Below are 25984 nucleotides of genomic sequence, written 5' to 3'. Positions count from 1 at the left end.
CTCATCATTTCATTTGAAATCTTGAACGGTTATTTGTCGACACGAAACTAGCTTTTCTATTAGTCTAATGTTAAGCCGCGCATCTTCAAATAACTCCGCCCCATAATTAAAATGTTGAACGGGAAAAGACGAGACAAAATTCACTTATGGATATTGATGATATACAGTGATTCAATAAAAACATCAACAATTCATCTATCAAATATGATTTTTGACGCATGAGGAAGTCCAAGATTGATACTAAGAAAGCGTACTTAAAAGCTCAGAATTATCAAACATCCCAAATGAACGGATTTAAACAGCGCTATAACATACCGTCATGTCTTGGATGGTTTTATTTGCCTTGATCCTTCCAAAATCTTTTGGTAAGTTTTTTTCTTATCTTGTTTTAATCCCTCTGGAAAATTTGATATACTATTTTTCCAACATTATCGTTTCTGCCTAAAACAAAAATATTGAATTATAAACAATAGGCTTTATATAAGTAAATTGTATCTTAATTTGTGAAATCTTGTGTTTATTACGTATTACGTCACACTTATTTCATATAAGTGCTCTGCATCCTTATTAGATCCTTGAGTAGCTGATTTATTTCTGGCAGTTTAAATCTTTCCCTTTTTCCTACAAAGCTTCTCCCTTGACACATACAAGTGTAATAGATAAAATAACCATTCATTTAACCACAAAATGGATAGACAAAACAAATGTTGAACAAGCTTAAGCCGTCATGCATACATGTAGAAATATTGTTATTTACTGTGTATGTCAATTAAAGTCAAAAGTTGATTATTTACAAAATATCAGAGAGAGAAAAAAAATACTATCTAAACCTGATTGAAGTTCTATGCTAAGTCAAGCAATCAGCGACTCTTTAATTTATCTGTCTAAACTAAAAAATAATTTTGATTTTCTTTTTTGGATTCCACTTGTTGTTTGAATTAATTAAACAAATCTGCTCTTAAATTTAAGTTTCAGATTTTTTAATTAAGCTGCAAATTTCAACACTCACATCGCAAATCGTACATATTAACCGGATTTGTTATAACATGAGCAACACGACAGGTGCCACATGTGGAGCAGGATCTGCCTATTCTTCCGGAGCACCTGAGATAACCCCTAGTTTTTAGTGGTGTTTGTGTTGCTTAATCTTTAGTTTTCTATTTTGTGTCATGTGTACTATTGTTGGTCTTTTTCATTTTTAGCCATGGCGTAGTCAATTTATTTTCAATTTATGAGTTTCACTGTCCCTCTGGTATATTTCATGCCTCTCTTTTTACCTTTTTCATAAGTAGCTGCCGTATTCAAATTTCTTCATTCAAGTTACATGAACGTGTAATGGTCATCTTGTTGTTGGCTGGACTGTGCAGGTTTTTTTTTATTGTATATTTTACTTATCCTCTTTATGGTATAGATAAACACGGCACGGATTTTCAGTATGTATATTTTGTTAAAAACTCACCACAATTTCTGCCTGTATCAATAGTTATCAAAGGTACCAGTATAATAATTTTATAAGCCAGACGCGCGTTTCGTCTACATAAGACTCATCAGTGACGCTCAGATCAAAAATGTTATAAAACCAAACCAGTACAAAGTTGAAGAGCATGGAGGACCCAAAATTCCAAAAAGTTGTGTCAATACGGCTAGGGTAATCTACGCATGGGATAAGAAAGCCTGAGTTATACGAAAATTCAGAGTTTTGTAAGCAGGAAATTTATAAATATGACCACATAATTTATATTATTTATGTCAACACCGAAGTGCTGACTACTTTGCTGGTGATACCCTCGGAGACGGAACGTCCACCGCATCGACCCATTGGTTTAAATAGTTATCAAAGGTACCAGGATTATACGCCAGATACGCATTTCTTTGACATGAGACTCATCAAACTATACTATCTTGACCATGCCATATTCGCTCTTGCTTGAATTTGTGTTAACGTCTACCTATTTAGGAATGGGACGTAGATGATTGAAATTGGTGGTTTTTTTTATTGAGTCAAAAATCTTGATGGTAAAGTTTGTCATTCTTTTAGGAATTAGTATACTACTTGAAAAGAAACCTTGTTTTTTTCTTCTTTTCAATGTTTGAAGTGCACATGTTTAAATATGTCTTCACCAGACGGGGACACTGCAACGTGAAAATCAAACCAAAATTATAATAGATGAACATGTAGGTTTTTTAATGTCTTAGCTGCTCATGTGTTAATTCAGGGTCTTCCCTATTATATTCATATTTTGATCAATGAAAACCATTCCTTCAAATTTTCTTATTGTTTTACTGAAGATTTTAGGAAAATATAGAAAATATTCAATTATTGCAGAGCAATTTTTGGAACTAACACTTTATCATATGTTTTCTGTTTTGTGTTTGTCATTGTATTTAGTTCGACAGTAACTGTTACCTATAATTTCCGAAGTCAATCCTATTGTAATGATGTTAATATTAATATTGTTACAGGAATTTCTAAAGGGAAATCATGTGTGTATCTGTAAGGAGGCTTTTAATGGGTTTCATTATGCAAAGATGCTCTTCGCTAATCTTTCACGATACTATCTCCGGATTTTTATTGAACTTTTCCTGTATTACTTTGTGAAGATTTAGTTTGCACTACCTGACGTCTCCAGTTTCACTTTGATTTGATATTTATCAAGCAATCCTTGCATGTCATTGGTCTATCTGGGAATATCACGCTTTTAATGAAATACCTTTGTTCTTATTACAAAACTGGGAAATAAGACGTTTTTATATGCCTGCTTCTCATAAAATGTTTTAAGAATATATATAGCTACTAAGAAATCCTGAGGAAATCTTACTAGTGTTTTCATAATATGAATCAAGAGAGAGAAAAGTCAAATATGTTATTCACCATTCAATAAAAAGTAATAAAAATTACATACATGTAAGCTACATTGTATGAAAGAATTAATATGTTAATGGAAATACATGTACACTATTATCATTAATTTTGCTTCTGGTTTACAGCAGGCACACGTTTGTTTGTTTTGGAACTATTTTCAAATTACTACGCCATGTATGGCAATTAAATTATTTTATTATTGTAGCATTCTAATGATATAAAGCTGCTATCGCAATCCATCAATTCTAAAAACTCTACCCACACAGCAACATTTACTATTTATCAAACATCTTGTTACAGTTACAAATATTCTTAAGTTTACTTCAGTTTTTATCTTCCGCAAATGAGAAGACTGGCGTCAGAAGATTTCTTTTTAAGAAATACTTAAGTAAGGACAGTCATTTGATACAAATTTCATATCCGTGTTGACTACTTATAGTCCATTAATGTGCAGAATTTCAAAGCAATCAAAAATCAAACATTTTAATTGGAAATCAATGTGTTTGTTATTTACCTCTTTAGGTTTGCCATTAAAAATGAGTTAAAGGTAAACATGGGGCACACATGCAATGTGATACTTTATAATCTGTTTATGTTTTCCTTTGTTCGGACAAAGACTTTACATCTTCCAAAATTCATTTGAATAACGGAAGGACTTTAAAGTCTTTCATGAACATTTGAAAAACGAACGAACATGTAAATTACCTATAATTTTGAAGAAAAAAGTTAATGTACTAATTCTGAAACTTTGTTACCTCGTGCATGGGAACTTACTAATTTGGAGTTCTTACTGCTCTAAACACTAGTCATAAACGAATACGTCACAATAAAACTAGTAGAAATACAGGGTGATTTTGAATGAGTTGATGGTCTATTTTGATTGCTAATAAGAAAATGCCTGTACCAAGTCAAGAACATTGTTATTCATTCATTTGATGTGTTTGAGCTTTTGATTTTGACATTGTTTAGAAATATCCTCGAAGTTCAGTAATTTTGTGATACGTTGTGCAAGGACAACTTAACTTTAACAAATATTTAGATTAGTGACAGTATTTTGATATTTTAAATAATATCCATAGGCCAAATTCTGATTCTAATGAAATAATCCCCATGATGAAGATTTATAAATTACTTTCGAGTGAAACATTTTTATTGATTTCATATTTTAAAAATCATTAACAATAAAACAAAGCCTGGGTGAATACTTGAATCATTACGATTCCTCATTAATTCTAAATTATAAAAAAAAATATTGTTATTATCAATTTTAATGTCATAAAAAAATCCCAGTTGTGAATCTAAAAATATCAAAGAATATATGTTCGTAATATACATGTATATCCATTTGAATGTACATATGCCTGTCCAAAGTCAGGAGCCTCTGGCCTTTGTTAGTCTTGTATTATTTTTATATTAGTTTCTTGTGTACAATTTGGAAATTAGTATGGCGTTCATTATCACTGAACTAGTATATATTTGTTTAGGGGCCAGCTGAAGGACGCCTCCGGGTGCGGGAATTTCTCGCTACATTGAAGACCTGTTGGTGACCTTCTGCTGTTGTTTTTTTATTTTGGTCGGGTTGTTGTCTCTTTGACACATTCCCCATTTCCATTCTCAATTTTATATTTCACTTCTTTTGTTGAATATTGAATATGATTATATAAACGTACCATATCAATAAAAAGGACACATCCTGCAGCAATTTAGTGCATTTATTTGCCTACTTTATGTAATGCAAAATGTGTTCGAATTGGGAACAAATAAGTTACAAGTTTTCAGGCCGGCAATAAGGAGTGACTATACGGCCAAACCGGGTTAATAAGAACTTACATAAGACTGGGGAAAACAGAAATGAATTTAGCCGTCAAAATTGCATGTAATTCAGACTCAATAAGTGTAGATTATCGGGTTTTCTACACATTCATATCGTAAAACATCAGCCGTGAGCCACAATTCGAACTTGTTAGCGCAGCTAAAGAGCAAAAAACTCCACATTGTGTCGAGCGGCTGATATTTTACAATATCTATTTGAAAAAACAGCAGATCTGTTGATCGTTCTTTAAATTGTCGTTTCCCCCTCCCTTAGACAGTTTTACGCTTGACGAAAGCAAATTTGATAACCTCTCCTCACATTGTGACGTCGCTGATAACTTCTCCTCAGACATTGTCACATCGCTGATAATGTCTCCTCACGGCTCTAAGCCGCAATACAAGAATAGACAACTTTCGAGTTCAATGCATTTCCGTCAAAAACTTTGGTTTAAGTGAACATTCGTGCGTTTAGGGGCATTGTTAATGTTGAGCAAGTGGTTAGAAAACTATGATGCTATATTGCAAGAATTATTTGGCAAATTGAATTCTCATAATTGACAATTAGCACTGCTGTCATTAGGAAATTGTGATAAAATACTTACGGAACAAACGTTTTTTCTAGTTTTTTTTATGCACAATGCCGATCACTAAGTGCTTGGATACAGCTGATTCCCTCTATCTAGTAAATGACGTCATAAAGGCGGGCATAATTGACGAAAGGACAAACTCAAAAGTGGTCTTTTACGGAGCGACTTAGCAAGGTGATAAAGGCGTAGGGAAGGACGATTATGAATAAAAGTATAACATTGAGACAATAAACATGTTTGTACAGAATGATTTCGCGCTGAAAAAGTATTAATCTAAAAAAGAAGATGTGGTATGATTTTCAATGAGATAACCGCCCACAAGAGACCAAAATAACACAGAAATTAACTATACATTGTGTAGGTCACCGTACGGCCTTCAACAATGAGCAAAGCCTATACCGCATAGTCAGCTATAAAAGGCCCCGAAATGATAATGTAAAACAATTCACACGAGAAAACTAAAGGCCTGATTTATATAAAAAAATGCACGAAAATCAAAATAATATGTAACACATAAACAAACGACAAACACTAAATTGCAGGCTCCTGGCTTGGGACAGGCACATACATTGTACATAATGTTTAGTTTGCACGCTTGTCTCTTGAAAAAAAAAGATATCTGAAAATTATAAAAATTATTGAAAACTAAATTGCTCAACTGCTGATAGCATAAGACTCTGCATTACAAAATACATGTAGAAATAAATTGGATTTAGACTGACACTGCATACAAAGCGTTTGATGGTAATGATATTGACAAAGGAACAAAGGTAATAATTAATAAATGAATGTTGAACACTTTACAGTAATTAACACATTGAATATTCACGTCACACTCATGATCTCTTAGTTATACAAACGAATATTCCTTTCACAGTTTCTATGAACTCAACGTGATCAATTTAATTCTTATTCTCACAAAAACTATGTTTTATTTTGCCCTTGCCATTTAATAAAAAAAAAATATCTTTACTAAATACCACATAACTCGTGATCTTTCTCTTTATAATCAATTTTGCTCATCAGTAAATATTCCCTTTGAGATGAAATTGTCAATGATTTTTCTCTTGATTATTCTTCCGTTGAGGAACTCTATTCTCAATGCATTATGCAACCGCATTGTATTAACATTTTTTTCTTTCAAATTGTCAATTCCAGTTGTAAAATTTTCGATTGGGAATGTAACTATTTTATTACAAAGTTTTAATAGATCATTTTGAAAGTACGATGGAATTACAAATGATTAATTTAACGTTACATGCTTGCACTAGTATTTGATTGAACAGATACAAAAAAAGATATATCGTTTTGTAAACTTTTTAAACAAACAAGTTTGCTTTTTAAAATATTCATATCATTAAACAATTTATATTGATAAAACTTAAATGTATATGGTACATAACTATCCACCACAGACCCAAAGGCAAAGATGGCAACTAAATTCACAGTATGGCCTTCGTCGATGACGAAACTCAAACAAATGAAAAATCCCTGAGCTATATTTCTAAAGAATATCATGGATTACGTTGAATATCGTAGCTATTCAGAAATCCTATGTTGCTGCTACGATATTGATACTTCGGTTCCAATTGGCAACGTAGTCCTCGACCGTTATCCTAGTCGTCCATTTTTTTGGAAAAATTATTCATTTCATAAATTTTCCCAATCGATACGATATTCCCGTGATTGTATTTCCTATCATGATTTCCTTGATAGAGGGTTGCTGCTCAAAAGGAATCTATTAAACCAAGAGTTCCAAATGGTAAAGTTGAAATCGACACTTCGTAAATTTACGGACGCCATCACTAGTTGGTTGACCGTAATGGAATAACCGTTTCACAGATGATATCAGATATGTTACTTACGTCCTAACTACAATCCCCATCCCTTTTTATGAACGTGATCTACCAAATTATACTATTAAACCAGGTTTGAAATAACGTGATCAATTCGACGGGTGCCACATGTGGAGCAGGATCTGATTATCCTTCCGGAGTACCTGATATTACCCCCAGTTTTGGTAGGGTTCTTGTTGCATCTTAATTTTCTATGTTGTGCCATTTGTACTACTATTTGTCTGTTTGTCTTTTTCATTTTTGAGCCATGGCGTTGTCAGTTTATTTTCGGTCTTTGAGTTTGACTGTTTCGCTCTTATCTTTCGCCTCTCTTTTCTATCTATTCTTGTCTAGAATATGCATGAAAAACTTGCATCTAAACGTTAAACAAATAGCAACCAATCGATTAATTATTATTTTTGGATGCTTTGAATGTCGAACAACCGACTTGCGTTTACATCGTTGCATTAACAAATAAAATTAATGTAGCCTTCATTGATGAGAAAACTTGCAAAAACAATCTATTCATTCTATGTACATTGTAAGTAAGAATTATAAAAAAAAAAAAACACTCAAAGCAACGCGAATCAACATTTGAATTAGTTTATTTTCTCAATTAAAAGAATACTAAAATTTGTATTATAGGGAATGCATAATTATGCTATAAAAAAACTCAACAAAATAGTGAAAAATTATTTGATAGAAGTAAACAGTTCAAAACTTATATAGTATCATGACTAAATCAAATGTTTTGAAAATATTACATTTTGGCGGGAAGGATATAAATCAAGCTCTTAAGAATACTTGGGGAATTGCATAACAAAGATTTACTTATTCCCACATACATTTTACTTTGAAATAGTCCTTGAGTTAACGGACAATTATGTCAATCCTTGTAAGCAGAAGCTACAATTAAGTTAACTTATTAATGTTACTTGCTATTATTAGACATGTTTAATATCCTTCCGTAATATTGACTTTGGATTTCTTTAATACTTTAAAACCATACATCATTAAGATTTCGTTGCTTTCACTTTCTAAATAGCTTAGAAATTAATAACCAAGAACTAGATTTTATATAAAGCGGTAAGAGGATTGCAAATATTATGAGTATACAATAAAACAAGGATTTCCATTTAAGCTTCCCTTTCAGTCTTTACATTTTATTATACTATAACAGATTGAAGTCCTACATCATAATTAAAACCAACTAACGTAGGATGCAGATATGGAATGCTTAATCATATATCGTCTGCTGTCATTTTCTAAAATCTATAATTCTTAAATAAAAGTCATGAAAATGAAGATGACAAATTAATACAATAGACGATAATAATAGAATTGTCAACCTACAACTACGTAACCATGCTTTTATACTTAATACGATACCACACTCCCACTGTGTACCGAAATAGTACATGTAGCTATTGGCTTGCAGGTAGTTGTGGTGACTATGTAAAGCTAAGCAGGAGCGGATCCCAAAAGGGGGTTTCCTAACCCAGAACAAATGGGGGGAGGGTGGATTCCAACTATATGTTCCCATTCAAATGCATTGATCGTCCAAAGAAAAGGGGGAGTGTTCCAATCCCCAGACCCCCCTGGATCCTTCCCTGCTAAGATACAAAAGAATCACCGATCTGTTTCGTTGACAATAAGATTGTTATAACTTAATTATATGACCTTTATGAAGAAAACAAATCATCGTTTAACACCATCTTTCAGTAGATATGACATTGTTACACTGATGTCAGTTTTAAAGATCAAACGTGAAGACAAATATGAAAGACATGATAATACATGTATCTGACGTATAAAAATGTATGGGTTTAACCAAGTCTTTTATACATCGTGAAATAATTTAAATGACCAGTGACTTGGGAATTTTTTTGGCGGAGCATGGAGTTTGTGGTTGTTATGGTCTATTATACTGTCCAAACTCTTCTTTATTCTACACAACATAAACACAAATATTGTTTATTATTTTGAAAGAAGCTATTGAAAGGATGATGCCATCACATATATGTCTTCAATCACAACATTTTGAAAAAAATTCAAAATGTCTTCTTTTCTGCACTCCTAATTTTTTACTGTAACTAAAGTGAAAGATCATCTCCTTATTACAGGGTTCATTTCTGTAAATATTGACGATGTATTTTCCCATATGAACTCCCTTTACGGCTACACTGTATCACGTTTACTTTGAAGTTTTAAAAGAAAATCATATCCTAGAATTGAAATTTCATATGCACAACTATTTTTTTTAACGGTCAAAATATAGGGCTGTGCGGCATATTTTCAAACTTTATATGCCCCGAACTTCTGAGAGTTTAAACTAACACTAAATTTCTTAACTTCCCCCGCCTTGACTGTAGGTTACCACATATTTCCAATATAAACAATATTCACATGTATATTTACTGGTAACATTCCTAAGTTATGTCTCTAGGAGATGCAACCAACAGGTCAGAACTGTGAACCAGTATGTAAACAAAATTGAATTATCTATAAATATTCTAAATCTCCCCAAAAGAGGCGTGGTTTAAGAAACAGCTGTATTTACAAAGTTCAACCTACAACGGATTTAATTGCGTGTGTAAGCAAAAGTATTACCTTTCGTTAGCTTGCTTGCTAGCTGAACCGTGTTCAAAATAAAGTCATTTTTAGGTCAGGTGTACTACCCTCCTTTCGAAATAGCATTGGTTATTATCTGTCGGACTAGTTAGTCTTCTCTTAAAGTATGGTGGTTTACCTAACCTAATAAAGACTGGACTAGTCTGCTCTTAAATGAGGGTAGTTCACCTAACCTAGTAAAGGCTAGCAAACAAGCTAAAGCAAAGATCTACACACTCAATGAAATCGGCTGAAAGAAATTAGAATGCTTCAGCATCAACAACATATTTTGCGACATGACAAATGATAAAGCAGCAAGAGAGCGTACATTTATATGTTTTTATTTACAATGAACCTTTGTCATGATTGTGATGTATCAAATAAATGAAGAAAGTTTTGTGTTATTCGTCCCTTATCTGTTGACTTTGATGTTGTCCGATTTCCTCGACTAGTTTGTTTTTCCCTACTCCATTTGCATCTTTTTACTGTTTTACGCGAACTTTGAAAACCATGCAGTTGGTTGGTTTTTTATTCAAAAACTGCATTTTGAAATTTAGGTCAAATATTTTACATCTATACTTAAAAAGTGAAATCGTTTGAAATCATTTTTACATATGAAAAAATAAAACGAAATGTTTGTACTTGAACTTTTTTTTTCTCTTTTTCAGCCAATGAATTAGGAAAGGTCTGGGGATACGATTCACATCTCGGTAAGTTTTTCCTCGTGCAATAATGTATAGCCAATAACTATATCTTGCAAATGGCTATGCACGTGGCAAGAATTTCACGATTTCCATATTTAGATGTTTTTTTCTTCCGATCAGTAATTTGTAATATTTTATACCTTTGATAACTATGTAAATATAAACAAGAAGAAGTGGTATGATAACCCATGAGGCAACTCCCCTACAGAGAACAAATGACGTAGAATTTTGAAACTATTTGCATTGTACGACCTGTAACAATGAGCAACATCTAATGTTTACCCCTGTTGGCTATCCGTACAATGCACGACCTTTTCAGTATTTCTTTAGAAAGCATAATACTTATTCGATTGTTCTTGATCATTATGTATCTATCCGTGACAGAACCCGTATGTAGCTGTGTATAGTTGTGAAATCTGATCACCACCACTTTGTCATGAAATGGGATATTTCTGTACGTACGATCTAAACACATTTGATAACTTTACAATATTGACAAAATCTCTTAGCGTAAAAATGACTAAATATTTAGCAAGTTATGTGATGTGTTTTATATTAGTCTTTGTCTAAGATCTCCCTGACACATGTCCATTATCTTTATTTGTTATATGTTCAGTTTTGTCAGGTTTCACGTAGTTTTACACAGCTTCTCAAGATAAATTGAAAGCATCGTCCTTGAACTTAACTCCCCCTTAAGAGATGGTATCCTTTCGCTGAACCGTTAATTTGTTCCATGTTAGTTTTCGGTGGTACATGTAATAGTAATTTCTACTATAAAGTTTCAGCATCAAAGTTCCCATATATAAATTTGAAGATATACTTTCTGAGGTTAAAGGAATGCTATTTGGATTTGGGTGATTGTTACAAAATATCTTAGGGACACATGACTACGGATATGTTCCAGTTGCCGTAACCACATTCCCCTCCCCCTATTTTATTGTGACGTTAATGATATCCTTTATAAGTTAGGCAAAACAACGAATGCCACTATTGGAGCTGGAACTTACAAAACACCTGGGAAAACTACCTGGTTTCCGTGGGATTTGTGAAGGTTTTTTTCCTTAGTTTTTGTGAAATGGTTTTTTTTTGGCGTTGGCTGTTTTTTAAGACCTGACTTTTGATTGACCTATTGCTCCATGTTTCGTTTTCACAATGGTTCACTACATTTCATTTAACTTTGTATCGTAATAAGCTGACCACCATCTACCATATGATCAAAACTATAAAGTAAGATACTCGTACACCTTATCTCCCAATTGATACGATATTCCCGTGAGTGCATTTCCTATCATAATTTTCTTGATAGAGGGTTGCTGCTTACAAGAAAACTATTAAACCAAGAGTTCCAAATGGTGAAGTTGAAATCATCCCTTCGTAAATTTTACGGACGCCATCACGAGTTGGTTGACCGTTATGGAATAACCGTTTCATAAATGATATCGGATATGTTCCTTACGTCGTAACTACAATCCCCTTCCCTTTCATGAATGTGACCGACCGAATTAAGACTATTTACCGGATTTGTAATCATTAAGCAACACGACGGATGCCACATGTGGAGCAGGATCTGCTTACCCTTCCGGAGCACCTGAGATCACCCCTAGTTTTTGGTGGGGTTCGTGTTGTTTATTCTTTAGTTTTCTATGTTGTGTCATGTGTACTATTGTTTTTCTGTTTGTCTTTTTTATTTTTAGCCATGGCGTTGTCAGTTTGTTTTAGATTTATGAGTTTGACTGTCCCTTTGGTATCTTTCGTCCCTCTTTTAAAAGGCCATGCAAAAAGTCATACTCAGTTCTCTGTACATTTTTCACCAAATTGCTTTTAATGGTTCATTGTAAGATAACAAAAAAAACATATGTATACAATGAATTATCTCTGTTTATTCGTGCATGAGTTATTTTTTCTTCAGTTTTATAACTTATATGAATGAGTTACTATATTTGTAATAAATGAGATTTTGTCTTTTCCAACAATTGCAAACTACTTTGGGCGGAACACTAGACTGAATGTTGTCTGCTATTTTTATAATTGGTTTTATGACTTTGATACATTTGGTGACGCGTAAATATTGATATCATTAATATGTCTTCTGCTTTGTGATGTGGAATAAAGTGTTTTTTATACATCATATAATTCTGTACTGTAGCAAATAATAAAACTTCATTTATTTCTAGAAGTACTGCAATTTGGATAATATTGTAAATCAATATGAAAAATAATGTCCGTGTTATTTTCGTTGTCGACAGCATCAGTATGCTTGAATAATGCCGCTCTCTTTTACTTTCTATTTAAAAAAAAAATCTTTTGGCATCCTCTGGTTTTAAGGTAAACCAACGCAACTGCAATCATTGAAGGGCTAAATTATTGGCTCATTTAATAATTACCAGAAAGGAGTATAATCGAATTCTTGTATGCTTCGTATAGACTCGCTATCTGTTTTTAATCATGCACATTTAAACATGTTAAATTACTGTAAAGATGACATGTTATATTCCAAAATAAGTTTCTTCACACAAGCCTTTATAAAGAAAGTTTAAAATGAAAGCATTCAAATGGATTTACCTGTGATTTATTGTGATATGCCTTCTGTATCATGTACTTTTTTCTGATCTTTTAACCAATAGGATAAATAAAAAGGGTATTTTAATCTTAAATTCAAATTTCACAATCTCTTTCTACTTGGTTTACTTAATAACAGCTTGAATCGTTATTAAGTTAGATTTCGAACGAAAATGTCAGCAGTGACACATTTTTACAATTAAGCGAGCAATTTAGAGAATAAATGTGCTTCCTAATGATCGATGTGTAAAGTGTTCATTCTTCTGGACAGGAAAAATGAACAAGAAAGTTTGTCATGTCACGATGTGACAGGAAGTTGCTGCTAAGAACTCTTAACTCTGTAGCAATTTATTGACATAAGATGAAAAATGAAGTCACAAACGTTCTATTCACGAGAGATTGTCAGGCTATGTAACATGATTGTTACATTTGTTGATCAAATGTATTCGTGTACTTTGTAGTGTTTACTGATGTTGCATTGCACACGATAAAAAGAAATGTTTGTTAATGCTTGTATAGAAATTGTTTGGAATAAATTTGAACAGAGATGGAGAGGTTTAGTTAGTAATATGTGTCTAGCTAGCTGTCTATAATTGCAAATAAATAAACGGTATTTATAAATGAATACATTGTTATACCTCTTTCATCCGGTTTCGGAACAAATGGGCTTGAAAAAGTACTGTGAAGTTTAATTGTTCAAATCTTATATCTCAATTATTGTTTGAAATGACTGTAAGCCAGTCAAATTATTAAGACTGAAGGTAATATTTCAACGCCTGCAAACATGTTCTAGTCAGTTTCTAATTATGGATTGAATAGTTTTTTAATTTGATTCTCACAAACACTGTACTTTTCGCCAGACATATAAAGGTTAACTAAAAGTAAATACGTGTGTCCTTAGACATCAGCAGCTATTTGGATTCAAGGCCTTAGCTTGCGTGATTTCTTTGACTTTGAAAAACATGTTGGTCTCGATTATTATAGTCAAGGACTATAATATATAAAAAAGAAGATGTGGTATGATTGCCCATGAGATTACTCTCCACAAGAGACCAAAATGACACAGAACTAAACAACTATAGGTGACGTACGGCCTTCTACAATGATCAAAGCCCATACATGTACCACATAGCCAGTATAAAAGGCCACGAAATGGCAATGCAAAAAAATTCATAAAATTTAATTGAAAAGTTCATGTATATGTTACAGAAAAAAGTAATCAACAAATTTATTTATTTTACGTACGAACTAGGTTTACAGTCTGTTTAAGTAAGTTTACAAAAAATAATCTCCCCCCACACCTAGGGAAATATCTTATTTATAATGTAATACAATTTAATATTTCTTGTAGCGCCAGAATATTGGGGCAAATTACACGGCAAGGAATGGGATCTATGCAAAAGCGGTAAACACCAGTCTCCTATAGAAATAGATCCTAGTTTGTTATTATTTGATCCAAACTTAACTAATCTGCATATCAACACAGCTAATGTAAGTATATTACAATTTATTCTTAGTTGGTTAGATGTATAGGGGAGGGTTGAGATCTGACAAAACAAAAGCTTCTGACCTTTGTTTGTCTTATAAGAACATGTGGTATGAGTGCCAATTAGACAACTCTTCATTTAAGTTATAATTTGAAAAAAAGAAAAACCATTAAAGTTCTAAGTACGGTCTTCAACACAGAGCCTTGGCTCAACCTAACAGAAAGCTCTAAAGGGCCCAAAAATGACAATTTTTTTAAATTTTAGTTCATTATATGTTTTGGAGTTTTGAATGATGTCCATTTTCATTAATTAAATGTAGTAAACTTTTTTCTTAAGGGTCAGCGGAATTTTCTCGCTGCGTTGAAGACCCATTGATGGCTTTTGACTGTTTTCTGCTATTTAGGCGAGATGTTGTCTCTTTGACATATTCTCTACGTCCATGCTCAATATTTGTATATCATAATTGTAATCGATAAATGTTCTTTTTGCAATCAAATAAAACGTTATTCTGCAGTAAGTGAACTTAGACCGTTGGTTTTCCCGTTTGAATGGTTTTACACTAGTAATTTTGGGGCCCTTTATAGCTTGTTGTTCGGTGTGAGCCAAGGCTCCGTGTTGAAGGCCGTACTTTAACTTATAATGGTTTAATTTTTAAATTGTTATTTGGATGGAGAGTTGTCTCATTGGCACTCACACCACATCTTCCTATATCTATTTTCTAGATTAACCGCATGACAAGGTTCATTCTGATTTCGTATTGTTGATTTTCCTTTTTTGGACGCTGTTATTCCTCTGTCTTTTGTCTTATTAAATTTATATAATTTTATATATACTTATAAAATTATTAAGTCAGGGTTTCCATACCACAATTAAAATAACAATCTTTATTGATTTTTTTCATAATTTAAAAGATTTGGCTGAGAAATTTTACAGAACCAGTAGAAAACTTTTAACAAAAGAGAGGCGATAGAGACATTCAAACTAATAAGTCGAAAACCAAACCGACAATGTCATGGCTTAAAAAGGAAAACAACAAACAGATAAACAACAACATAAATGTACATAAACACAACATACAAAACTAAAGACAGAGCAATATGAACCCCACCAAACGTTGGTGGCGATATCAGGTGTTCCGGAAGGATAAGCAGATCCTGCTCTACATGTGATATCCGTCGTGTTGCCCAGTAACAAGGACAATTAATCAGTGAAACCAAAATATTGACATCGTATTGCTTTTTTTGTGTCTTTGAGTTATTGTTAACTTGATTCGTACTCAACTTATGTAGTTTTAATCCTAATACATTTACGTAAATATATAATTTCAGGTTAATGGGAGATTGGAAACGAATGGATTAGATATTACATTTAGTTTAGACGAAGACACACAACACTTATTTAATATAACCGGAGGTCCGCTCTCATATTCGTATAAAATTACAGATTTGAAATTTCACTATGGGATCAAAGGTTATGCGGGATCTGAACATAAAATTGGAAACAGGACATTTCCAGCTGAGGTAATAATGCATAAAGGAATAATGAATATAAATTTTTCACCCAGTGATCATTGATATACTTACTTGTTCATCGTACTCGAGTTCGTACTCAATACACCGCATTTGTAAACATATGTTTCGGTATTGGTAGGTCCATACACGTTCAAATACTTTTTAATGTTTTCTCATTTGACAATGTACTTTTTTTATTTGACTGTCATAAAGCCACACTCTTATGGTAAAAAATAAAGAAATTCAAAACAAAAATTAAATGAAATATAAACAAACGACCATTAACAAAACAAAGCAATACGAAACAAAAAAATGAAAATGTAGCAATAACAACCATATTACTATCGGGGTAAGTTCAAGGTAATGGCTTCAGATTTCCACCACATATACCTTGAAAATGTACAAAAAGTCGTTTTTGGTTTGCGCTAGAATATAATGTTCTATTTGTGCCTCAATAAAATATTTCATTTGGGTTAAAATGAAAAGATATTCTACGTGTGCCTGCAATGCGCAAATAATACAAACCGAGTATAAAATTGGGATATAAATGGGGAATATGTCAGAGACACAACAACCCGACCATAGAACAGACAATAGACGAAGGCCACCAATGGGTCTTAAATGTCCGCACCTTCAGCTGGCACACACACAAATATGTTACTAGTTCAGTGAAAATGAATGTGTGTTTATATATCCTGCAAAACCGAAAAACTCCTTTACTGCAGTAAAGGAGAAGTCAAGAGCTGACCCTATTTCCGTGCCTCATACAAGTCTTTGGTTCCAGACGATTTAGAGCACTCATATACATACTTGTTGAAAATATGGTGACACTGTGCCTCAAAATTCTGCAAAATGGCATTCCTACATTTGCTGTTGTTTGTCATTTTTTTCGTTATTGACAAAGGCGTTTTTCGACTTATATGTGTAAATCTTTCTTTGGTATTTTTTGCCTTTTTTTTTACTATGCCGTTAAGTTAATAGTATTTGAAATAAGTATACAATTAAACACCTCAAATGAAAGTGGTTAAAATTGAAACAGAAAAAGAAAGTGAGAGTGTCATATTTTGCTACTCAATGTTCTCAACCATAGCAATTACGTTTGGAAATAAGCCCATAGCAGATATAGATGCATATTTAAAGAGCTCCTTGTAATAATAAGACTTTATGCTGTCTCTTTGCTACAATAATCAATACATTTTAATCACTTGGATGAGTAACTTACTACTAATGAAAGTCGTATATTATTCTCAGACATGATTTCAATTTTCAAGTCAATTAATATCACTGGAAATAGTTTTTGTATTAAATTCAAACTGTACGCTGATTACAAAGTTCATATCTGCAATAGCTAACGGGTATATCACACATGGTAGGTTTGTGTCTGAATGAGTTATTATAACTTGAAATGTCTCACTTTTCATTGGTTTTATCGCATAAACGGAAGTTCAGATAATGCGATAAACGTTTATATGGGTAAAAAAGGGAACATTTTAATCATAAATCCTAATTAGCGTTTCGAACAAAGCATATTTTATAAAATTGAAATTCATTACTCAACTTATTTGTTTTTGATATAAAGAAGGAATGTCGTAATTACTAAATTAATTAGTATTTTATATTTTACTTCCTGTTTTTATCGTTAATCGTAAAGTATGATTTCAATGCTTTATACACAAAAAAGAGGTTACATACTAAGACCTGTTATGTCTAACTTTTGGCATTTTCGATGGCAGCATAAAAACCCAATAATTGCTTTTTCATTCTTCTTTTCAATCGTATATAGGTACACATGATAGGATACAACGACGACGTATATAAAAGTAAACCTGAAGCAGAGATTGGTGCTAAAGGAATAGTAATTATAGCTGTTTTTCTAGAGGTATGTTTCATATGACATTATAATTATTTGAAAACAAACATGTTGAAAACCTTAAACTGGATTTACTGGTAGATAAACAAATATTCTCATTGTTGAAGGCCGTACGGTGACATATAGTTGTTAATTTATGTGTCTTTTGGCAATCATACCACATCTTCCTTTTTATAAAGATGCAATACAAAAATCAAGAATTATCATCATTTACATACATCATGAATTTTTCTCACATCTACATATGTTCATGTTAATTCTTTCTAGGATTTTCCCGCATCGTTGAAGACCAAATAGTTACCTTAGGCTCTTTTCAGCTCTATGATCGCATTGCAGAGTCGTATTGTAGACTTAAGAACACTTTCCTCATTTCTATTCTTAATTCTATTGTTGAATTTTTCACATTTACTACCCTGTCATCTGGGATCCTGTATAAGTGTCTATACACCAAGGGGTTTATTCATTTTTGAACGCTGTACGGATACCATTCACACAAACTGTGCACATCTTGGAGCTTTGTTCTTGAATGGATAGTAATATGCAATTTATCGCTCACCCTTAATAATAGGCCTTATTATTATACAAGTGTTTTGGAAAAGAGTGAAGTAGTATTTGTAACAACAGAAAAGAAAACAGAATGGTTGTCATAGTCTTACCGATATACATGCTACTAATTAATAATTAAGGATCTGCTTACCCTTTCAGAGCACCTGAGCTCACCCCTAGTTTTTGATGGGGTTCTTGTTGCTTAGTCTTTTGTTTTCTATGTTGTGCCTTGAGTACTATTATTTGTTTCGTTTTCATTTTGAACCATGGCGTTGTTAGTTCATTTTCTATCTATGAGTTTTAATGTCCCTTCTGGTATCTTTCGCAACTCTGCTTTAATAACATAGCCTTGTACATGCACCATTTGTTTTGATGTAGATTGGAAGCAAACCTAACTATGCAATGGACGAAATTGTAGATCATCTCCCTGGCATGAGAAAAACAGGTAAATATTCAATGTTTCGTTTCCCTACACATTCAATATTTAAATTAATAAAGAACAGAAGTTTAAGTTCAATGTTTCCTATGAATGACACTGATTCATGTATTCTAAAAACAATCAGTATATAGATTAAATTTAACAACTCGTTCGCTACTTATTATGATACTACAGAGACTAGAATATAATTAGTTGGAGATACCTATTAGTCACATGATTATGATGTAACAAGATCAGAGATAAGATTGGTATCTAAGTATTACTTTTTTTAATTTTCTAGACAATATTGATAAGTTTATGAATCATATATCACTAACTAGTAGCTCTTTTGGGCTAAATATGTAATTTCGCAGGTAATACTGTATGATGTAAATGAACAGAAACTTCATCGCATCAATTTAAAGCTACTAACGAGTAAAGCGTCTGAATTGTCATACGACTTCACCAAAAACACTGTCATACAAGTTTAAAGTATGTTAAAAAAAATCTTAATTGGTTAAATTCAATGTTTTAGATTACAAAGATATGAACACAGTTTATGGTAAGTAAAAGTTATTTTAAAATATATCTGACTAAAATGTAAAAATATCATCGGGATAAATTATATGTTCTTCGTGTTCGAATTCTAAACAAGTATAAAATCTTCCATGCACAAATATTCTACAGTATTTTTTGTGCTTAATATGCTTAATTTAATCATACTTATTCTACGCTTCAAAGGTATAAAATTAAAACAAAAAATATTATCCTTTAATGTGTCAAATTATTTAAGTTTCTAACTGTAAAATAATTATTACTTTTTAGAGAAATTTATAACTTCTTGGGATCTATCTCACCTCCTACCAAATACAGATCAATATATTACATACGAGGGCTCGTTTACTCAGCCTGGCTGTCAGGAGACTGTCACCTGGATAATATACAATAAACCAGTATATGTATCAGAAAGCCAGGTATTACTAATTTTTTTTTTTATAAAAGTCTGTTTATTTCATTATATTTAATACCATAAAGAAAATGGTTTAGAAAATAATAAAGTGGAGCTGCTTTCAGTTGGTGTTTTAGCATGATTTAGGTATTTGACAACTTGAAATTTCATTTTGAATCATTTTAATTTGCCATTCAGGTGCATTTAATACTTAGTAATTTAGAATACAAAAACAATTGCTTGTTGTTGAGGGTATGAATTGCTCTATATAGTTGTTGTTAGGATCCTTCCCCTTCGGTCTCTAACACTATGTTTTATCATTCTCAGTTACAATTAAAATCCAATTCTTGTTTTTATATCGTCGTAAAGCACAGAAAAATAATAACGATTTTATTTATTAAAAATACAAATGGTGACTTTGATTGAGAATAGTCTCATTTGCACTCATATCACATCTTCTTATATCTAAACGTATACACAGATATATTTTATCAGAACATTTGACTACATAAAAAGTACAAGTTATCATCGTGTTTTGTTTCATTTGAAATGATAACTCATGACATTTCGTTTTTTATTTACCAATATGATAACTCTTTTCTATTTATTCTTGATTGAAAAGTCTTTCGTAAATATTTCAAAAACCAAATAACTCAAAACTGACATTGCATATTCGAATTGATTATTCAAGGGTGAAATGTCGAGACGCAAATAGCGACAACATTTAATACTAATCATTTAATGAAGTTGCATCCCCCAGTAGTCAGTAGACAAGTTTATCTTTCAGCTTGACTTACTACGAACTCATGGTAAAGGTGATTGGAATTATAAAAACACACGACCAGTTCAGTCCATTAATCAGAGAGCTGTTCGAACGAATATAAATTTTAAATCAAAGGTAAGAATAAAGAAAGCTTGTTATGTTCATTAATTAGTTAAGTTGCATGGTTTCGTTACCAGAGATGTTTTTATTGCTTTTATTTTGTTATGGCCATTATTATAGTTGTTTGATTAAATCGTTGAATTACTACAGATGTATGTTCATTCTTCTATTTTTACGGTTAAACATGCATGATAAATCTCGACCATCAAAAGTCTGATCTTTGATTCTATGCAGTGTTGTTATCAATTGTCCCATTTTGAGCAAGTCAAACAAACGTTCGTGCGGTGGAAAACGACTTTACCTAACTAACACGCAATCAATATTAAAAAGAAACTGAACGTTTTGTATTGAGTTGATTAATATTTGGATACTTGTGAAACTCTTCAGTGATACGAATTTTACACAGAAGAGAATCACACTACTGAAAAAAGGTAAATATGTTGAAGCAAAAAATACTAAATAAATCTTGACTATTTTAGTGCATTTTGAAATATGCTTTGGAGTTTAGTAAGGGGTCAGCTAAGACCCATCTCCAGGTGCACGATTATCCCGCTGCGTTGAAAGTCTGTTGATTGCATTTGGCCGTTATCTAATCTTTGGTCGGGTTGTTGTCTATTTGACGCATTCCCAATTTTCATTCTCAATTTTATTTTGATGTTTGTAGCTTCATGTCTGAAATATAGTAGCTCACTCTAATCTCTATTGTTATTGGCTTTCAAGTTCTAAGCTTTAGCATACATGCTGAAGGTTAATTGCTGAATTAGACATATTTACAAACTTTTGTATTGATATAAACTTGCTTGGACGTACTCTAGATCTGTCACCAAATAACTTTTTGACGTGACACAACAATCACGTTTTTGATAATAATTGCGTCAATGTATTAAACTGTGATGCAAATGTTGTTGGAAATCTGTTTGACTTTGAGTAATGGCGGACTAATTTCGTACAAGTGTAAAAAGTAGAATTTAAAAAAATACCGAGTTCCAGGCAAAATTCACAGTTGAAAGTGAAAGTTCTTATAAAAAGTCAAAATCAAAAGAACCAAACATATCAAACAATGGAAAATAACTGTCACATTCCTTAATTGGTACATGCATTTTCCATATTTTAAAAGGTGAACGAATATAAATAAGATGTTGAATGAGTGCCAATGAGACAACTCTCCATCCAAAATACAATGAACGAATGTTAAAAGAGTAAAAGAAATATAGATTAAAGTACGAACTTCAACACGGAGCCTTGGTTCCCACCAGCAATCAAGCTATAATGGGCCCCAAAATGAGCTTAATGCAACTTTTCAAACAGTACAACCCACGGTTTAACCTATATGAAAATCGAGAAACAGGAAACATATATAAAAATACTGAAATCAGAGTAAAATCTAATCAGAAAGTCTCTAAACACATGGGAAAATCAATTGACAAAACACATAAAAAAGAATGGACTAGAACTGTATATTCCTGAATTGGTACAGGCATTTTCAAATGTAGAAAATGGTAGAATAAACCTGGTTTTATAGCGCTAAACCTCTCACTTTGTTGACAGTCCCATCAAATTCCGTTATATTTACAATGATGCTTGAACTAAACAGGAAATAAACCACACCAACAAATGACAACCACCGAACACCGGGCTCCTCACTTAGGAAAGATGCAACCTGGTTTTGTAGCTAGAATTTTAATTCAAATGTGTCTTTTCATTTGGCTCGCTGCATTGCGTTCGAAAATGTTACATACATTTTCAGTGTCAAAGGCGTTATAAATGATGAATGAATATATATCTCATCGTTGTAGATTTAACGGAGTTTGATGAGACTGTCGTACAAGTGATTGGCTTAGCGCTATAAAACCAGGTTAATCCACTATTTTCTACTTTTGAAAATGCCTGTATACGTACCAAGTCAGGAATATGACAATTGTTGTACATTCGTTTTTGATGTGTTTTATCATTTGATTTTGCCATGTGATTAGGGACTTCACTATTGATTTTTTTTCGTAGTTCATAACTTTTGAATAACGAAAATGAAACATTTACTTTTAGCACATGTCTCTTTGGTTCAAAGTTACTTCATTCAAAATCAACTCTTACTTTTTTCATTCTAAAGAAGAATATTTTTCAAAGTAAGATTTTCTAGAATTAATAAAGATATCTTTGTGGAAACCAACTGTGTGATTTTCTTTAACTTGACATTCAGCTACTTATTTACATGACCTGATAAACGAATATGAAAGAACTTAATATGGATTCTTTCAAAATCTTAAAAGTTTAATCTCTCTTGGGAAAATAGATAAACCGTGTTTATGATCCATCAAGACTTTACTAAATAGCAATTAGTAATTTATGGATGCAACACAGAGTCTTAGATCCAAGATTAAAAAAAAAATATATTAATGAGTTAATAAAATTGAACTGTTCAGTTTCTACATCTAGATTGAAGTAAAACTCACATTTAATGTCATGGCTATATCGCAGTCAAATGCAAAGAAACACTAATATTTAGTTAAATAATCTGGTTAAAAGTAGGAACTCACTGATTTTACACATGAGAATCTGAGGAATACCTATTATATTACTGCTATCATCTTAAATTTCCTCATTATGAGATCACTGAATAATTAATCATCAAATTTTTGTTGACTGATTTTGAACTTTTCGTCTTTTTTTTACCATTGTTTTTTTTCGTATTTTCTTCAAACCAATGCGTTTTGTTTATCAATTTGGTATATTTTTTATATATATATAATATGTTAAAAGTACTTTTATACAATTATTGACTTTTAATTAGGATGATACACTGATTTACAAAAAAGTTTACTAAAAACAAATACATCAAAAACAAAAATAAAAATAAAAAACCCCAGAATACACTGAAAACAAGAAGAGAAAGAAAAAAAACCTAGAAATTTACTTGACGTCATTAACCTACGACATTGACGTTGTCTTGGGAAATCTATAATTGGGTACACGGAAGTTGTTTCCAATCTTATACTAACCTTTCGTGATTCTTGCCACGGTGAATATAACGTTTTACCAAAAAGATTTCCCATGCTTTTAGCAATTGAGGAAACAAAATGCATAAAATAAGACAAAAATACCGAACTCGGAGGAATATCTAAAATGGAAAGTCCGTCGTCAAATGACAAAATTTAAAGCTCAAACGCGTGAATAATGACTGTCATATTCCTGACTTGGAACAGACATGTCTTATGCAGAAAATGGTAGATGAAAACTGATTTTATAGCTAGCAAACCCATTTACTTGTATGACAGTTGCATACAATTCCATTATATTGACAAGGATGTGTGAACATATTAAACAGATATGAAAGCTAAAAATGATTATGGGTACAGCAGTCGTTATATTTTTTTAAATCAGTATAACATGAAAAACAAATATGAAACAAAGAAACACATCAATGTATATAGACGAAGCACATTAACAAAAGTGAAAGACAAGAATACAAACATTTTACCATGAGACAAAAAATGACCGAAACAAATATAATACACGTACGAAAAAAAATCTAGTTTATCATGCATAAAAATTTAATAAAAAGATAATGATTGTATGATAACAAATGTGACAACTACATACAAAAAGAGTAAAATGTTAAATACGTTCTCAAATATATGTCATTGTACGACCTTTACCAAGTCCATACCAATTAGCAATTATAAAATGCCTCGAATACTAAAATGCTAAACAATATATGAAATATGACACACGGCAACTTATACATGCCGTCTTCTGCTACAATTTACACGTAAAAATTAATTTGTTTCTTTTTACAGTCTCGATTTTGCTCAATGGAGAGAAAAGTGAATTACAAAGGTGAGAATTGAGAAGAGATGTAAGAAATATTTAGTTAATTGACAAAATCGGTTTACAATTCTTTTTTTAAACATCTAGTGAAAAATAATCAAAGCATAGATCGAAAATAAACTGACACGCCATGGCTAAAAAAGAAAAAAGTAAAAGAGATAAATACTTAGAAATGGAAAATTCACCATTTTGAAGATGAAATGGTCTCTTTTGACGTTAAGATTTGTTTTCAATCAACCTTGATGTTCAATTTCTAGGTGTAAGTCAAGATACAAGGCAGACTTGACTGTATCTGTTGTATTCTTTATCTGTAGTTCGATGGGATAGATGCGTTCAACACAGTCACCAAATTTTGATTATTTACTGAGTGAACATCATCTATATAGTGGAAAGTAAAGTTAAAGGATATTGCAAGCTTCTTTTCTTTCTTCATAAGAAGTTTCTGTATGGCTTCAGGTACGTTTAAGATTGTTAACCAGGCTTCCAACATGCATTTATAACGAAAATGTCTAGGTGATTAATGTGTAGAATGACATCTTTGTTTTTCAGTAAATTCATTCCTTGACAGCTGACACTGAACACGGAGAATTAGCTTCACAACAATAGGTGCTTTCATTAAGAAGTCAGAATCATACCGGAGTCAACACTAGCTTTTATAAAATGGTACACGAATTTGTTATACAAGAAGTTTTTGTAGTCTTCCAAGTCTGATTGAATGTGATGATAAAACACATAAATGATATTCAGTGAATATGACAAAATAATGTGATGAAAAGTAAAATTTTAACAATGATTTAAAACATCCGCTAGTGTCGTTCATTTTTTTTACATTAAGTGATGAACAATAGGTATGTACTCATCTATCATCTGAATCTAAATATAGTTTTTGTACAACATTTGTGTGCGGGTTCAGACACTTAAAATGATGTTTATTTTGATTTCACCGATGTGTTACATTTATTGGACAGAACAAACTGTATAGGTTCAAAATATAATAGCCAATATCTGCATGTATTTATATATCAATAACGTTACAAAGTCTAATGTCAACGATTTGCATAATAAAAAGTTAATATTCCAATTTCAAACAATAAATTGTTACATACTGTATATCTTGTACTCGTTGTATTGTTTTTAACAGAGTTTTATATATTCAACACATAACTTAAAAATGTATACTTTACCAATCGTTCATAAAGCTGTTTGAAAACAATAAAGTATAATTGTTAATTATTGCATTGTTATTTAGAGACACTGTCAGTGTGTTTATTAATATTCATGGGGAAATCGAACGTCCGATGAATATGTATAAATTGTTGAATAAATGTTGCTTCCTTTTTAAGCAGTGATACATCCGGGCATTTTCATATTATTGGTACAATATTGATTTATAGAACTCTATGGAATATTCTTCATTTTAGTTTTCTTATTTCTCTCCTAAACATTTTCTCCCCCTGTTTTGTTTTATTTTATCCTGTTTTTCTAATTTTAAAAGCAATAATTACAGCAAAAAGTGACAAAAACT

The 25984-nt window shown here is 31.9% G+C and overlaps 1 protein-coding gene across 1 annotated transcript; it reads left to right on the top strand.

Moving 5' to 3' along the window:
* On the top strand, nucleotides 1-25632 carry LOC134696152 (putative carbonic anhydrase-like protein 1). Its single transcript, XM_063557802.1, has 11 exons — nucleotides 1-365; nucleotides 10376-10417; nucleotides 14322-14461; nucleotides 15786-15977; nucleotides 17752-17847; nucleotides 18763-18829; nucleotides 19338-19364; nucleotides 19628-19776; nucleotides 20539-20649; nucleotides 24429-24468; nucleotides 25009-25632. Exons 1-11 carry the CDS (start codon nucleotides 320-322, stop codon nucleotides 25029-25031), a joined length of 933 nt encoding a protein of 310 aa, XP_063413872.1. The 5' UTR covers nucleotides 1-319; the 3' UTR covers nucleotides 25032-25632.
* Nucleotides 25633-25984: the final 352 nt, after the last annotated feature.

The sequence above is a fragment of the Mytilus trossulus genome, chromosome 14, assembly GCF_036588685.1.
Source record: "Mytilus trossulus isolate FHL-02 chromosome 14, PNRI_Mtr1.1.1.hap1, whole genome shotgun sequence".
NCBI classification, from domain to species: Eukaryota; Metazoa; Mollusca; class Bivalvia; order Mytilida; family Mytilidae; genus Mytilus; species Mytilus trossulus.
The sequence above is the reverse complement of the archived record's forward strand: the minus strand, read 5'-3'. Positions and strand labels throughout refer to the sequence as shown.

What these genes read in the sequence shown, in the direction of transcription:
- LOC134696152 (XM_063557802.1), top strand. Translation starts at nt 320, where the DNA reads ATGTCTTGGATGGTTTTATTTGCCTTGATCCTTCCAAAATCTTTTG. An exon ending in ATATAAATTTTAAATCAAAG is followed by an intron (nt 20,650 to 24,428) that starts GTAAGAATAAAG and finishes TTCTTTTTACAG; the next exon opens with TCTCGATTTTGCTCAATGGA. An exon ending in GAGAAAAGTGAATTACAAAG is followed by an intron (nt 24,469 to 25,008) that starts GTGAGAATTGAG and finishes TTTGTTTTTCAG; the next exon opens with TAAATTCATTCCTTGACAGC.